At 46.9% G+C, this 14,171-nt stretch overlaps 1 protein-coding gene across 1 annotated transcript in view; it reads right to left on the reverse strand.

Moving 5' to 3' along the window:
- Positions 1-14,171, reverse strand: part of LOC125459695 (disintegrin and metalloproteinase domain-containing protein 12) — a 232,074-nt gene that overhangs the window by 11,600 nt on the left and 206,303 nt on the right. Inside the window, exon 18 of the mRNA XM_059651683.1 lies at positions 10,768-10,882. Within this exon, the coding sequence (XP_059507666.1) occupies positions 10,768-10,882 (115 nt within the window). The remainder of the gene's footprint in view (positions 1-10,767; positions 10,883-14,171) is intronic.

Consider the following 14,171-nt stretch of genomic DNA (forward strand, 5'->3'; position numbering starts at 1 on the left):
TAGGTTTTTTAATGACAATTAACAATGTGGTCACGATTACACTAGGTTTTAATTCCTGATTGTTTAAATTTGAATCTGCCTTTCTGGGATTTGTACCACAGCTGTCAGAACTTTAGCTTAGATTCTATATTGCTAGTGCAGTGATATTATCATTGTACTACTCCCTTTTAAAATGACACCCAGCCCTGTTACATCTCTGAACTTCTTCTCTACCTCTGACTTGTTTTGCTGCTTGAGTAACTTCCACAAATCGAATGAGCAGGCATTGTAAGATAGATTGAAACTATTGCTTCAGCCTTCATCGCCAGCTCCCAACAGCCACCTGTTGACTGTCTTCAGCTTAATCAAACTTTGATGCTCTAATTGAGTCTGAACTGAATTTCTGGCCCAGTATTCTTTTCATCATGAAGAATGATGACTTCCACCTCTAAAGTTACCTGTCTTTGGCCGGACCTCACCAGATGGGATATACCCACGGTTCCTACGGGAAGCAAGCGAAGATGGTTTGGTGATGAACTTTGCGTCCTCATTGTCCATTAGAGTAGTACCAGATGATTGGAGCATGGCAATTGTTATTCCCTTGTTCAAGAAAGGATATGGGAATCATCCTGGGAATTACAGACTAGTCAGCCTTATTTCTTGTGGTGGGCAAATTATCGGAGAGGATTCTGAGAGATAGTATTGATTATTTGGAAAAAGACAATTTGGTTAGAAATAATCAGCATGGCTTTTTGAGAGGCAGGTCACCACCACCTTCTCAAGGGTAATGAGGGATGGCCAAGAAATGTTGGCCAGCCAGTGATGCCCACATCCACAAATGAATTAGAAAAGGTCATGCTTCACAAGCCTTTTTGAATTCTTTGAGGATGTTTCAAAACACATTGCTGAAGCTAGAGCAGTGGACGTGATGTATGTGGACTCTAGCAAGGCAGTTGATAAGGTTGCCTGTGGTAGGCTTGTTCAGAAAGTAGGGAGGCACAGGATTCAGAGAAATTTCGATACAGAATTGGCTGTCCAATATAAGACAGAGGGTTGTAGGAGATGGAAAGTATTTAGCCTAGAGCTCGGTGACCAGTGATGTTCCACAGGGATAATAGGAACAGCAGATGCTGGAGAATACGAGATGACGAGGTGTAGAGGTGGATGAACACAGCAGGCCGAGCAGGAAAGCTGACATTTCGGGACTAGACCCTTCATCAGAAATGAGGGAGGAGAGGGGGGATCTGAAATAAATAAGGAGAGATGGGGGGTTGGATCGAAGATGGATAGAGGAGAAGACAGGTGGAGAGGAGACAGATAAGTCAAAGAGGCGTGGATGGAGCCAGTAAAGGTGAGTGTAGGTGGGGTGGTATGGAGGATATAAGTCCTCCAGGGAGGACAGACAGGTCAAGGGGGCGGGATGAGGTTAGTAGGTAGGAAATGGGGGTGGGGCTTGAGGGGGGAGGAGGGGATAGGTGAGAGGAAAAACAGGTTAGGGAGAGGGGCTGGTTTTAGGATGCGGTAGGGGACCGCTTTGCAGAACACCTATGCTCGGTTCACAGTAAACAACTGCACCTCCCAGTCGTGAACCATTTCAACTCCCCCGTCCCATTCCTCAGATGACATGTCCATCATGGGCCTCCTGCAGTGCCACAACGATGCCACCCAAAGGTTGCAGGAACAGCAACTCATATTCCGGTTGGGAACCCTACAGCCCAATGGTACCAATGTGGATTTCGCAAGCTTCAAAATCTCCCCTCCCCCTACCGCATAGAGGGTTCAGAGGAGATTTATCGGGATGCTGCCTGGACTGTAGGGCAGGTCTTATGAGGAGAGGTTGAGGGAGCTAGGGCTTTTCTCATTGGAGTGAAGAAGGATGAGAGGTGACGATAGAGGTGTACAAGATGATGAGAGGCATAGATAGAGTGGATAGGCAGAGACTTTTTCCCAGGGCGGAAATGACTGTTAAGAGGGGGCATAGTTTTAAGTGATTGGAGGAAGGTATAGGGGTGATGTTTGAGGTAGGTTCTTTATACAGAGAGTGGTGGGTGCACCGCTGCCGATGGTGATAGTGGAGTCAAATATATTACGGACTTTTCAGCGACTCTTGGACAGGCACATGGATGATCATAAAATGTAGGGTCTGCAGGCCAGTTTGATGTTAGAGTAGGATAACAGGTTGGCACAACATTGTGGGCTGAAAGGCCTGTACTGTGCTGTACTCTTCTATATTCTCAATGCCACTGATGAGGGTAGCTTTTTCAAACAGAAACATTAGGTTCATAATGAGAAGTAATGTAAACTATTTCCCTGTCTTACAGGTATGCCATTTTGGCTACTGTATGGAGGGGGTATCCTCTCCGGGGTATATAACAGCATCAGCCCAGCCTGAGGCACCATAACTGGCTGTGCTGGAGGGCAGGTTCAAGCAAGATCCAAATGTGTGATAGTGGTTAGAGACTCACTAGTTAGGGGCACCGACCAGCTTTTCTGTGGCCACATTCGAGACTCCATGACAGTGAGTTGTCTCCCTGGTGCCACAGTCAAGGGCATCTCTGAGCGGTTGCATGAAACCGTTAAGGGGAAGGGTGAGCAGCCTGAGGCTGTGGTGCAGAGATAATGGGAACTGCAGATGCTGGAGAATTCCAAGATAATAAAATGTGAGGCTGGATGAACACAGCAGCATCTCAGGAGCACAAAAGCTGATGTTTCGGGCCGAGACCCTTCATCAGAGAGGGGGATGGGTTGAGGAAACTGGAATAAATAGGGAGAGAGGGGGAGGCGGACCGAAGATGGAGAGTAAAGAAGATAGGTGGAGAGAGTATAGGTGGGGAGGTAGGGAGGGGATAGGTCAGTCCAGGGAAGACGGACAGGTCAAGGAGGTGGGATGAGGTTAGTAGGTAGATGGGGGTGCGGCTTGGGGTGGGAGGAAGGGATGGGTGAGAGGAAGAACCGGTTAGGGAGGCAGAGACAGGTTGGACTGGTTTTGGGATGCAGTGGGTGGGGGGGAAGAGCTGGGCTGGTTGTGTGGTGCAGTGGGGGGAGGGGACGAACTGGGCTGGTTTAGGGATGCAGTAGGGGAAGGGGAGATTTATTGGTACCAACGGCATGGTTAGAAAGAGGGCTGAGGTCCTGCAAAGTGACTACAGGGATTTGGAAAGAGGCTGAAAAGTAGGACCTTGAGGGTTGTAATCTCTGGATTACTGCCAGTGTCACATGCTAGTGAGGTAAGGAATGGAAAGATAGGACAGATGAATGCATGACTAAGGAACTGGTGCAGCACACGGGGTCTCAGGTTCTTGGATCATTATGACCTCTTCTGGGGCAGGGGTAACCTGTACTTTTTCCTTCCTTTTCCTTTTTCTTTCCTCTTCTTTTTTCACCAGAGGCGAAACCTGCAGCAGTAGGTGTTGGCAGCAAGTCCTCAGAGCAGTGATGCCCTGCAGACATGAACTGCAAGCCCCAGAGCAGCAAATCCTGCCGCAGTACATGGACTGTGAGCCCCAGAGCAGCTAGTCCTACAGCAGCACATGGACTCCGAGCCCCAAAGCAGCACGGTGAGGAGCTCTGCTGCAGCCCCAGACCATCACACAGGCCCCAAGTCACAGGGTTGGCTGCAAGAGCAGGAGCAGGCAGACCGAGGCGGTGACAGCCGGAGCAGGCAGCCCGAAGGCGGTGATAGCATGAGCAGGCAACCCCAAGGTGCTGAGAGTGGGAAAAGGGAGCCTGAAGCAAATCAGAAGCACATTGCCCGAGGTTAATTCTAAAACTTGTAATTTTGAAGAGGGACGATTTGCACCTAAACTGGAGGGGAATCAGTATCCTCTCAGTGCAGTTCACTAGTACGACTCAGGAGGATTTAAACTGGAGTGGCAGCAGCAGGTCAGCAAGTGGAGGGATTGATGTGGAGGTAGATGTTAGGAGCAGTAATCCGAAAGACAGGACAGGCAGAGAAGGCTAAATGAGCACAATGGCACTAATGGGCTGAAGTATGTTTATTTCAATGCAAGGAATGTTATAGGTAAGGTAGATATGCTGAGAGCCTGGATCAGTACATGGCATTTCCCACTTCCTACAGACAAAGGGGGTGGCCATGGGCACCCGCATGGGCCCCAGCTATGCCTGCCTCTTTGTAGGTTACGTGGAACAGTCCCTCTTCCGCACCTACACAGGCCCCAAACCCCACCTTTTCCTCCGTTACATTGATGACTGTATCGGCGCCACCTCTTGCTCCCCAGAGGAGCTCGAACAGTTCATCCACTTCATCAACACCTTCCACCCCAACCTCAAGTTCACCTGGGCCATCTCCAACACATCCCTCACCTTCCTGAACCTCTCAGTCTCCATCTCAGGCAACCAGTTTGTAACTGATGTCCATTTCAAGCCCACCGACTCCCACAGCTACCGAGAATACACCTCCTCCCACCCACCCTCCTGCAAAAATTCCATCCCCTATTTCCAATTCCTCCACCTCCGCCACATCTGCTCCCAGGATGAGGCATTCCACTCCCGCACATCCCAGATGTCCAAGTTCTTCAAGGACCGCAACTTTCCCCCCACAGTGGTCGAGAACGCCCTTGACCGTGTCTCCCGCATTTCCCGCAACACATCCCTCACACCCCGCCCCCGTCACAACCTCCCAAAGAGGATCCCCTTCATTGTCACCTACCACCCCACCAACCTCCGGATACAACGCATCATCCTCCAACACTTCCGCCATCTACAATCCGACCCCACCACCCAAGACATTTTTCCATCCCCACCCTTATCTGCTTTCCGGAGAGACCACTCTCTCCGTGACTCCTTTGTTCGCTCCACACTACCCTCCAGCCCAACCACACCCGGCAACTTCCCCTGCAACTGCAGGAAATGCTACACTTGCCCCCACACCTCCTCCCTCACCCTCATCCCAGGCCCCAAGATGACTTTCTGTGTTAAGCAGAGGTTCACCTGCACTTCTGCCAATGTGGTATACTGTATCCATTGTACCCGGTGTGGCCTCCTTTACATTGGGGAAACTAAGCGGAGGCTTGGGGACCGCTTTGCAGAACACCTCCGCTCGGTTCGCAACAAACAACTGCACCTCCCAGTCGCAAACCATTTCCACTCCCCCTCCCATTCTTTAGATGACATGTCTATCATGGGCCTCCTGCAGTGCCACAATGATGCCACCCGAAGGTTGCAGGAACAGCAACTCATATTCCGCTTGGGAACCCTGCGGCCCAATGGTATCAATGTGGACTTCACCAGCTTCAAAATCTCCCCTACCCCCACCGCATTCCAAAACCAGCCCAGTTCGTCCCCTCCCCCGACTGCAGCACACAACCAGCCCGGCTCATCCCCTCCCCCGACAGCATCCCAAAACCAGCCCAGCCTGTCTCTGCCTCCCTAACCTGTTCTTCCTCTCACCCATCCCTTCCTCCCACCTCAAGCCGCACCTCCATTTCCTACCTACTAACCTCATCCCACCTCCTTGACTTGTCCGTCTTCCCTGGACTGACCTATCCCCTCCCTACCTCCCCACCTATACTCTCCTCTCCACCTATCTTCTTTTCTCTCCATCTTCGGTCCGCCTCCCCCTCTCTCCCTATTTGTTCCAGAACCCTCTCCCCAGCCCCCTCTCTGATGAAGGGTCTAGGCCCGAAACATCAGCTTTTGTGCTCCTGATTTGCTGCTTGGCCTGCTGTGTTCATCCAGCTCCACACTTTGTCTCAGTACATGGCACTATGATTTTGTGGCCATTACAGATGCTTGGTTGAGAGAGGCAGAACTAGCTGCTGAACATTCCAGGGTTTCATTTTTTTCGATGAGACAGAGAGGAGGGTAAAAGATGTGGAGGAGTTGCATTACTAATCAAGGAGAATGTTACAGCTGCACTCAGATAGGATGTGCTGCAGGGGAAAAGGTGGGTGTAATGACTCTGATTGGATTTTACTCTCGCCCCGCCCCCGCTTCCATCACACTGTCAACAGCCACAGAAAGATTATGGAACAATTGTTTAAACAGATAATGGAAAGATGCAATAAAATCAGATTTGTCGCAGTGGGTGACCCCCCCAAACATTGACTGGGACTGCCTTAAAGCAAGAGCTTGAAACAGGGCGGAATTTAAGTCCATCCAAGAGGGTTTCTTGAAACAGTATGTGGATAGTTCAACTAGAGGACAGGCTATACTGGACCTTGTATTGGCTAATGAAACGGACCAGGTGACTGACCTTTCAGTGGGAGAGCGTCTTGGCAACTAACAGTGGTCACAATTAGTTATGTTTTAAGTTATCTATGATCAAGGATAAGTCAGGACCTTGCAGGAGTGTACCACATTGGGGGAGAGTAAGTTAAGTCAGTATTAGACAGGAGCTAGGGAGTACTAATTGGCAGGAGCTGTTATCAGGCAAGCCCACATTTTTGTGGGAATTGCTTAAAGACTTGCTGGGGAGAGTTCAAGACCGACATATTCCAGTAAAGAGGAAGGATAAAGGATGGCAAGGTAAGGGACCCTTGGATAGTGAGGGAGGTTGTGAATTTACTCAAAAGGTAGAAAGAAACATATATAAGGTTTAAGAAGCTAAAATCAGACAGCACCCACGGGCAATATACGGAAAGCAGCAAAGTACTCATGCAAGGTGTTAAGAGAGCAAAAAGGGATCATGAAGTGACGATGGTAAGAGAATCTCAAGGCATTCTATAGATGCATTAAGAACAACAGGGTAACCAGAGAGAAGGTAGGACCATTTAAGGATAAAGGAGGGAACTTGTGCTTAGAGGCAGAGGATGTGGGTGAGATCCGAAATGAGGACTTTACAACGGTATTCACTCAAGAAAAGGATACAACGATATGTGATATTTGTATGGAGCATGCTAATATTGGTAATTTTGAGATCAAGAAAGAAGTGGTGTTGGATCTCTTGACGAATATTAAGGTGGATAAGTCCCCAGGGCCTTGTGGCATCTACTCCAGGTTATTGACAGAAGAAAAGTAGAGATTGCTGGGCCCTTGACCAAGATTTTTGTATCAAAGAACAAAGGACAAAGAAAATTACAGCACAGGAACAGGCCCTTCGGCCCTCCAAGCCTGCCCCGATCAAGATCCTCTGTCTAACCTGTCATCTATTTTCTAATGGTCTGTGTCCGTTTGCTTCCTGCCCATCCATGTACCTGTCCAAATATACCTTAAAAGATGCTAATGTGTCTGCATCTACCACCTCTGCTGGCAACGCGTTCTAGGCACCCACCACCCTCTGTGTAAAGAACTTTCCACGCATATCTCCCCTAAACTTTGCTCCTCTCACTTTGAACTCATGACCCCTAGGAATTGAGTCCCCCACTGTGGGAAAAAGCTTTTTGCTATTCACCCTGTCCATACCCCTCATGATTTTGTAGACCTCAATCTCCGTCTTTCTAATGAAAATAATCCTAATCTACTCAACCTCTCTTCATAGCTAGCACCCTCCATACCAGGCAACATCCTGGTGAACCTCCTCTGTACCCTCTCCAAAGCATCGACACCCTTTTGGTAATGTGGCGACCAGAACTGTACACAGTACTCCAAATGTGGCCGAACCAAAGTCTTATACAACTGTAACATGACCTGCCAACTCTTGTACTCAATACCCCGCCCGATGAAGGAAAGCATGCCATATGCCTTCTTGACCACCCTAATGACCTGCGTTGTCACCTTCAGGGAACAATGGACCTGAACACCCAGATCTCTCTGTTCATCAATTTTCCCCAGGACTTTTCCATTTACTGTGTAGTTCGCCCTTGAATTTGATTGTCCAAAATGCATCACCTCGCATTTGCCCGGATTGAACTCCGTCTGCCATTTATCTGCCCAACTCTCCAGTCTATCTATATTCTGCTGTAATCTCTGACAGTCCCTTTCACTATCTGCTACTCCACCAATCTTAGTGTCATCTGCAAACTTGCTGATCAGACCACGTACACCTTCCTCCAAATCATTTACATATATCACAAACAACAGTGGTCCCAGCACAGATCCCTGTGGAACACGTGTATCAGTGATAATGGGGACTGCAGATGCTGGAGAATCCAAGACAACAAAGTGTGGAGCTGGATGAACACAGCAGGCCGAGCAACATCTCAGGAGCGCAAAAGCTGACGTTTGGGATTTTCCTTAACCATGTTTGCCAGCAGCATCTCATGTCCTCTCTTAGCCCTCTTAATCCCTCGTTTCAGATTCGCTCTGCATTCCTGATATTCTTGCAAAGCTTCGTCCGTCTTCAGTCGCCTTGACCTCATGTATGCTTCCTTTTTCCTCCTGGCTAGTCTCACAATTTCACCTGTCATCCGTGGTTCCTTAATCTTGCCATTTCTATTCCTCATTTTCACAGGAACATGTCTCTCCTGCACACTAATCAACCTCTCCTTAAAGGCCTCCCACATATCAAGTGTAGATTTACCTTCAAATAGTTTCTCCCAATCTACATTCCTCAGATCCTGCCGAAGCTTGGTATAGTTGGCCTTCCCCCAGTTTGGTCATCTTCCTTTAGGACCATTCCCATCCTTGTCCATGATTATTGTAAAACTTACGGAATTGTTGTCGCTATTTCTAAAGTAGTCCCCTACTGTAATATCAATCACCTGGCCAGGTTCATTCCCCAACACCAGGTCCAGTATGGCCCCTTCCCGAGTTGGACTACGTACATACTGCTCTAGAAAACCCTTCTGGACACACCTTACAAATTCTGCTCCATGTTGACCCCAAACACTGAGTGAATCCCAGTCAATGTTGGGAAAATTAAAATCTCCCATCACCACCACCGTGTTTCTCCTACACCTTTCCATTATCTGTTCACATATTTGTACCTCTATCTCACGCTCGCTGTTGGGAGGCCTGTAGTACAGCCCCAACATTGTTCCTGCACCCTTCCTATTTCTGAGTTCTACCCATGTTGCCTCACTGCTTGAGTCCTCCATGGGCCCTCCTTCAGTACGGCTGTGATATCATTTTAGACCAGTACTGCAACTCCTCCACCCCTTTTACCTCCCTCTCTATCCCGCCTGAAGCATCGATATCCTGGGACAACTAGTTGCCACTCATGCCCTTCCCTCAACCAAGTTTCAGTAATAGCAATGACTTCATACTTCCAGGTACCGATCCAAGCCCTAAGCTCATCTGCTTTATCTACTACACTTCTCGCATTAAAACAAATGCACCTCAGACCACCTGTCCCTTTGTATCCTTGCTACCAACTTGAGAGGTCCCAGAGGATTACATAGAACATAGAAGGGCAGCACAGTGGCTCAGTGGTTAGCACTGCAGCCTCACAGCGCCACGGACCCGGGTTCGATTCCAGCCTCGGGTAATTGTCTGTGTGGAGTTTACACATTCTCCCCGTGTCTGCGTGGGTTTCCTCCGGGTGCTCCGGTTTCCTCCCACAATCCAAAGATGTGCAGGCTAGGTGGATTGGTGATGCTGAATTTCCCGTAGTGTTCAGGGGTGTGTGGGTTATCGGGGAATGAGTCTGGGTGGGATGCTCCAAGGGGCGGTGTGAACTCGTTGGGCCGAAGGGCCTGTTTCCACTCTGTAGGGAATCTAATAAATAGAACATAGAATAGTACAGTGCAGAGCAGGCCCTTTGGCCCTCAATGTTGCGCCGACCTGTGAACTAATCCAAGTCCATCCCCCTACAGTATCCTGTTATCATCCATATGCTTACCCTTGTACTGCGCTGTATTGTTCTATGTTCTATGTGCAAGTCCATAGCTCCCTGAAAGTGGCCACATGTGTAACATAGAAACATAGACAAATATAATATAGGAGCAAGAAGAGCCCATTCAGCCCTTAGAGCCTGCTCTGGCATTCTTCACAATCACAGCTGATAATCCACCTCAATAGCTTAATCCTGCTTTTTCCTCATAGCCTTTGATCCTATTTGTTGCAAGTGCTATATCTAGTCACCTCTTGAATACATTCAATGTTTTACCATCAACTGCTTCCTGTGGGAATGAATTCCACAGGTTCACCACTCTTTGAGTGAAGAAATGTCTCATCTCTGTCCTAAATGTAGATCGTGTGGTGAAGAAGGTGTATGGCAATGCTTGCCTTTATTGGTCAGGGAATTGAGCAGAAGAGTCAGAGTGTCATTTGCAGCTTTATAAGACATTTGCTCAGCCACATTTAGAGAATTGCGTTCAATTCTGGTTGTGGATGAGGCATTGGAGGGGTGCAGAAGAGGTTTAACAGGATGCTGCCTTCATTAGAAGGTTCGAGGTATAAGGAAAGACAAGAAAATCTCAGGTTGTTTTCTCTAGAGCTGCAGAGGCTGAGGGGAGACTTGATAGAAATCTATAAAATTATGAGATGCATAAATAGGGTTGATGGTTAGAATCTTTTTCCCAGAGTTGAATGTCTAATGCTTGGAGCCATGCATTTAAGGTTAGAGGAGAAAATTTCAAAGGAGACATGAAGGGCAAGTATTTTACTCAAGAGGGTGGTAGGAATCTGGAACAGGGCTGGTGGTGGGGGCAGATACAATAAGGGCATTTATGGGATTTTTAGACAAGCACATGAATATGCCAGGAATGGAGGGATGTGGACCAACGGCAGGCAGAATGGATTAATTTTATGTTCGGCACAACATCATGGGCTGAAGGGCCCGTTCCTTGTTGTACAATTCTATGTTCTGTGTTCTATTGTGAGAAATGACTGGTATGGTTCAGCAAACTTAGCTTAAGGACGCACACTGGTGATGAACCCAGAGGAAAAAGCAATGCCAGAAGAAAAGCAACCAAAAACAGCAGCACAATGAAAAACTGAAAAGATTACCTGTGCCTTTTCTAGTCATGGGTCCACTGTCAATGCTGCCACCAGCCCCCTTGGTTTTGCAAAATGGAGGAGCCCAGCCAACATCACAGTGACAGTTACCTTTGTTGTTACAAACCTGAAACAATGAAAGATTTTAAAAACACGTATAAAGTGGCATCCGATACCTTCAGTCAAGCTAATGACTACCCTTTAATATATAAACTGGAGGTAGATATTCATCCACAGTGAATATTGCTCACTGGAGAGTGATGTACAGCAATCACGGAATGCAGTCTTCATCAATAGAATGCAAAATGAATAGAATGTATGAATATGGTTAAATCTCCTGAATCTGATCAGACATATCCAGAACCCTGCAAGAGGCTAGAGATGAAATTGTGGGTTGCCTGGTTGATAGAGTTGCATTATTGTTAGCCACAGGTGAGGTCCCAGAAGACTGGAGGGTAGTGAAAGTTGTGCCCTTAGTTAAGAATTAGTCAAGGTTAATGAGGGCAGGGCGGTAGACATCGTCTGTATGGATATCAGTGAGACCTTTGATAAGGTTCCACGTAGTATACTGCTCTGGCACTTAGTTCACATGGAATCCAGGGGGAGCTGGCAAATTAGAATCACGATTAGCTTGATGGTCTGAAGCAGAGAGTAATAGTGGAAGAATGCTTGTTGGGCTGGAGGCCTGTGACTAGTGGTGTGCCTCTTAGGTCGGTGCTGCATCTGTTACTGTTCGTTATTTATATCAGTGACTTGGATGAGAATGTACAAGGCATGATTAGGAAGTTTGCAAATGTCACTAAAATAGGCAATATTGTGGACAGTGAGGATGGTTATAAGAAATTGCAGCAGCATTTATAGGGCGGCACAGTAGCTCAGTGGTTAGCACTGCTGCCTCACAACGCTAGGAACCCAGGTTCAATTACACCCTTGGGCAACTGTCTGTGTGCAGTTTGCACGATTTCCCCGTGGGTTTCCTCTGGTTGCTCCGGTTTCCTTCCGCAGTCTAAAGATGTGCAGGGTAGGTGGTTTGGCCATTTTAAATTGCCCATAGCGCTCAAGTGGAAAGAGTGAAGAAGAAATTTACAAAGATGTTGCCAGGACTCAAGGGACTTATTTATGGGGAGAGGTTGGACAATCTAGGTCTTTTTTTCTTTCCAGCGTAGGAGACTGAGGGGGTCAGGGGGATCTTATAGAAGTGTACAAAATCACGAGAGGCATGGATTGGGTGAATTGAGTCAGTCTTTTTTCCAGGGTTGGGAATTGAGGGCTAGAGGGCATCCATTTAGGGTAAGGGGGAAATAATACATGGGAACCTGAGGGGCAACGTTTTTACACAGAGGACGATACACATATGGAATGAGCTGCTGGCAGAAGTGGTTGAGGCGAGTACATTAACAACATTTAAAAGGCATTTGGATAGATATTTTGGAAAGGTAAGGTTTCGGAGGATATAGGCCAAGTGTAGGGAAATGAGGCTAGCGTTAGCATTTTGGTCGGCATGGACCAATTTGGTCCGAAAGGCCTGTTTGCGTACTCTCAGACTCTATGACTATTATCTATGACTATCTCACACTGTGATACAGTTGGACAGTTTGGAAACAGAACCTTCTGTCAAAGCACTCCACCCCAACAATGTTCTCAAATTATATTCATCCCACTTGCCTACATAGGCCCATATCCATGTAAACCTTCCTTATTCATGAGCTTATCAGAATGTCATTTAAATGTTGTAACTATACCTGCATCCACATTTCCTGTTACAGTTAAATCCACGCACGGTCCACCCTCTATATGAAAACGTTGCCCGTCGGACGCTTTGTATATCTTTCTCCTGTCACCTTAAAAATAGGCCGTCCCACCCTCCAGAAAAGACCTTTGCTGTTCACCAATTTTATAAACCTTGATAAGTTCACCCCTCAACCTCCAGTGAGAAAAGTCTCAGTCTATCCAGCCTCTCCCTGTCACTCAAATTTTATAACCTCGTCCTCTGATATAATCCCAAAGATCCTATAAGCCTTCCTAACAACTGTTTCAACCTGCCTGGCCACCATCAGCAAATCATGCACGTGAACCCTGAGGTCTCTCTGCTCCTGTATTCCCCTTAAAGTTGTACCATTGAGGCTGTGTTGTCGTTGTGTATTTATTCTACCAAAATGCATTACCTCACTTTTCTTTGCATTGAAATTCATCTACCTGGCATCTGCCTATTTTGTCAATGTCTTTCCGAAGTCATTCAGCGTCATGCTCACAATTCATTATTATCCCCAGCTTAGTATCATCTGCAGATTTTGAGATTCTGCCCTCAACAACCCATCTCCAAACTGTTGATATAAATCAGAAAAAGCAAAGTTCCCAATACCGATTTCTGGGGAAATACCACTTTCAACTGCACTTGAATCTCAGAAAAAACCATCTATACCTATGCTCTGTTTGCTATCAAACACAAACACAGAAATTGCTGGAAAACCCGAAAGGTCTGGCAGGTGTTTAGGGAAATGAAAATAGGGAACCAAGAATCTGATAGCAGACAATTTAGAAAAAACATAATATGGTCACTGAATCAGCATAGCATCACAAAGAGCCTCTCTGTCTTCTATTACATAGCTGATCTTCTGTCATGCCAGGACATTGCCTCCAACACTATGCACTCTTATTAAATAGCCTAATGTGTGGTACGTTATTAAATGCTGTGTTGAAGGACAAATGTATTAAATCCACTGCTTCCCTTTTATCAATGCTGCCTGATAATTTTGCCAAGAATTATAGTTAATTTGTCAAGCATGGTTTTCCCTTCATGAAGCCATACTGACTCTGCTCAATCATTTTACACATTTGTCAAGGTAGCTCATTGATTGATTGATTGATCTATTGTCATGTGTACTGAAGTACATTGAAAAGCTTAGTTTACAAGCACTAAAGACAGACCACAATCAACAAGGATGTACAGATCAAAACGAATTAGATGGAGGCACAGGTTCCATTGCACAGGGCGTGTGCTAGGCGAGGTCAATGTTAGCAAGATCAATCAGTATTTGAGGCCAGAGAGTCCAATCATCAGTCTAATGAGGGCTGGGAGGAAGCTGCTCGTGACCCTGCTCATGCGTGTTTCTGTATCTTCTGCCTAACAGTAGATGGTATAGAAGACCATTACGAGGGTGCGATAAGTCCTTGATGATGTTGGCTGCCTTTTCACGACAGCAAGCTATATAAATGGAATCTGTGGATGGAAGTTTGGCTTCCGTGATGGTATGGATTGTGCACAACATCTTCTGTAGTTTCTTGTAGTCCTGGGCAGAGCAGTTACCATACCAGGCTGTTATGCATCCGGACAGTATGCTTTCAATGGTGCATCTGTAGAAGTTGGTGAGGGACCTTACGTACATGCCATATTTCCTGAGCTGCCTGAGGAAGAA

Source organism: Stegostoma tigrinum, chromosome 1, assembly GCF_030684315.1.
Source record: "Stegostoma tigrinum isolate sSteTig4 chromosome 1, sSteTig4.hap1, whole genome shotgun sequence".
Lineage (NCBI taxonomy): Eukaryota > Metazoa > Chordata > Chondrichthyes > Orectolobiformes > Stegostomatidae > Stegostoma > Stegostoma tigrinum.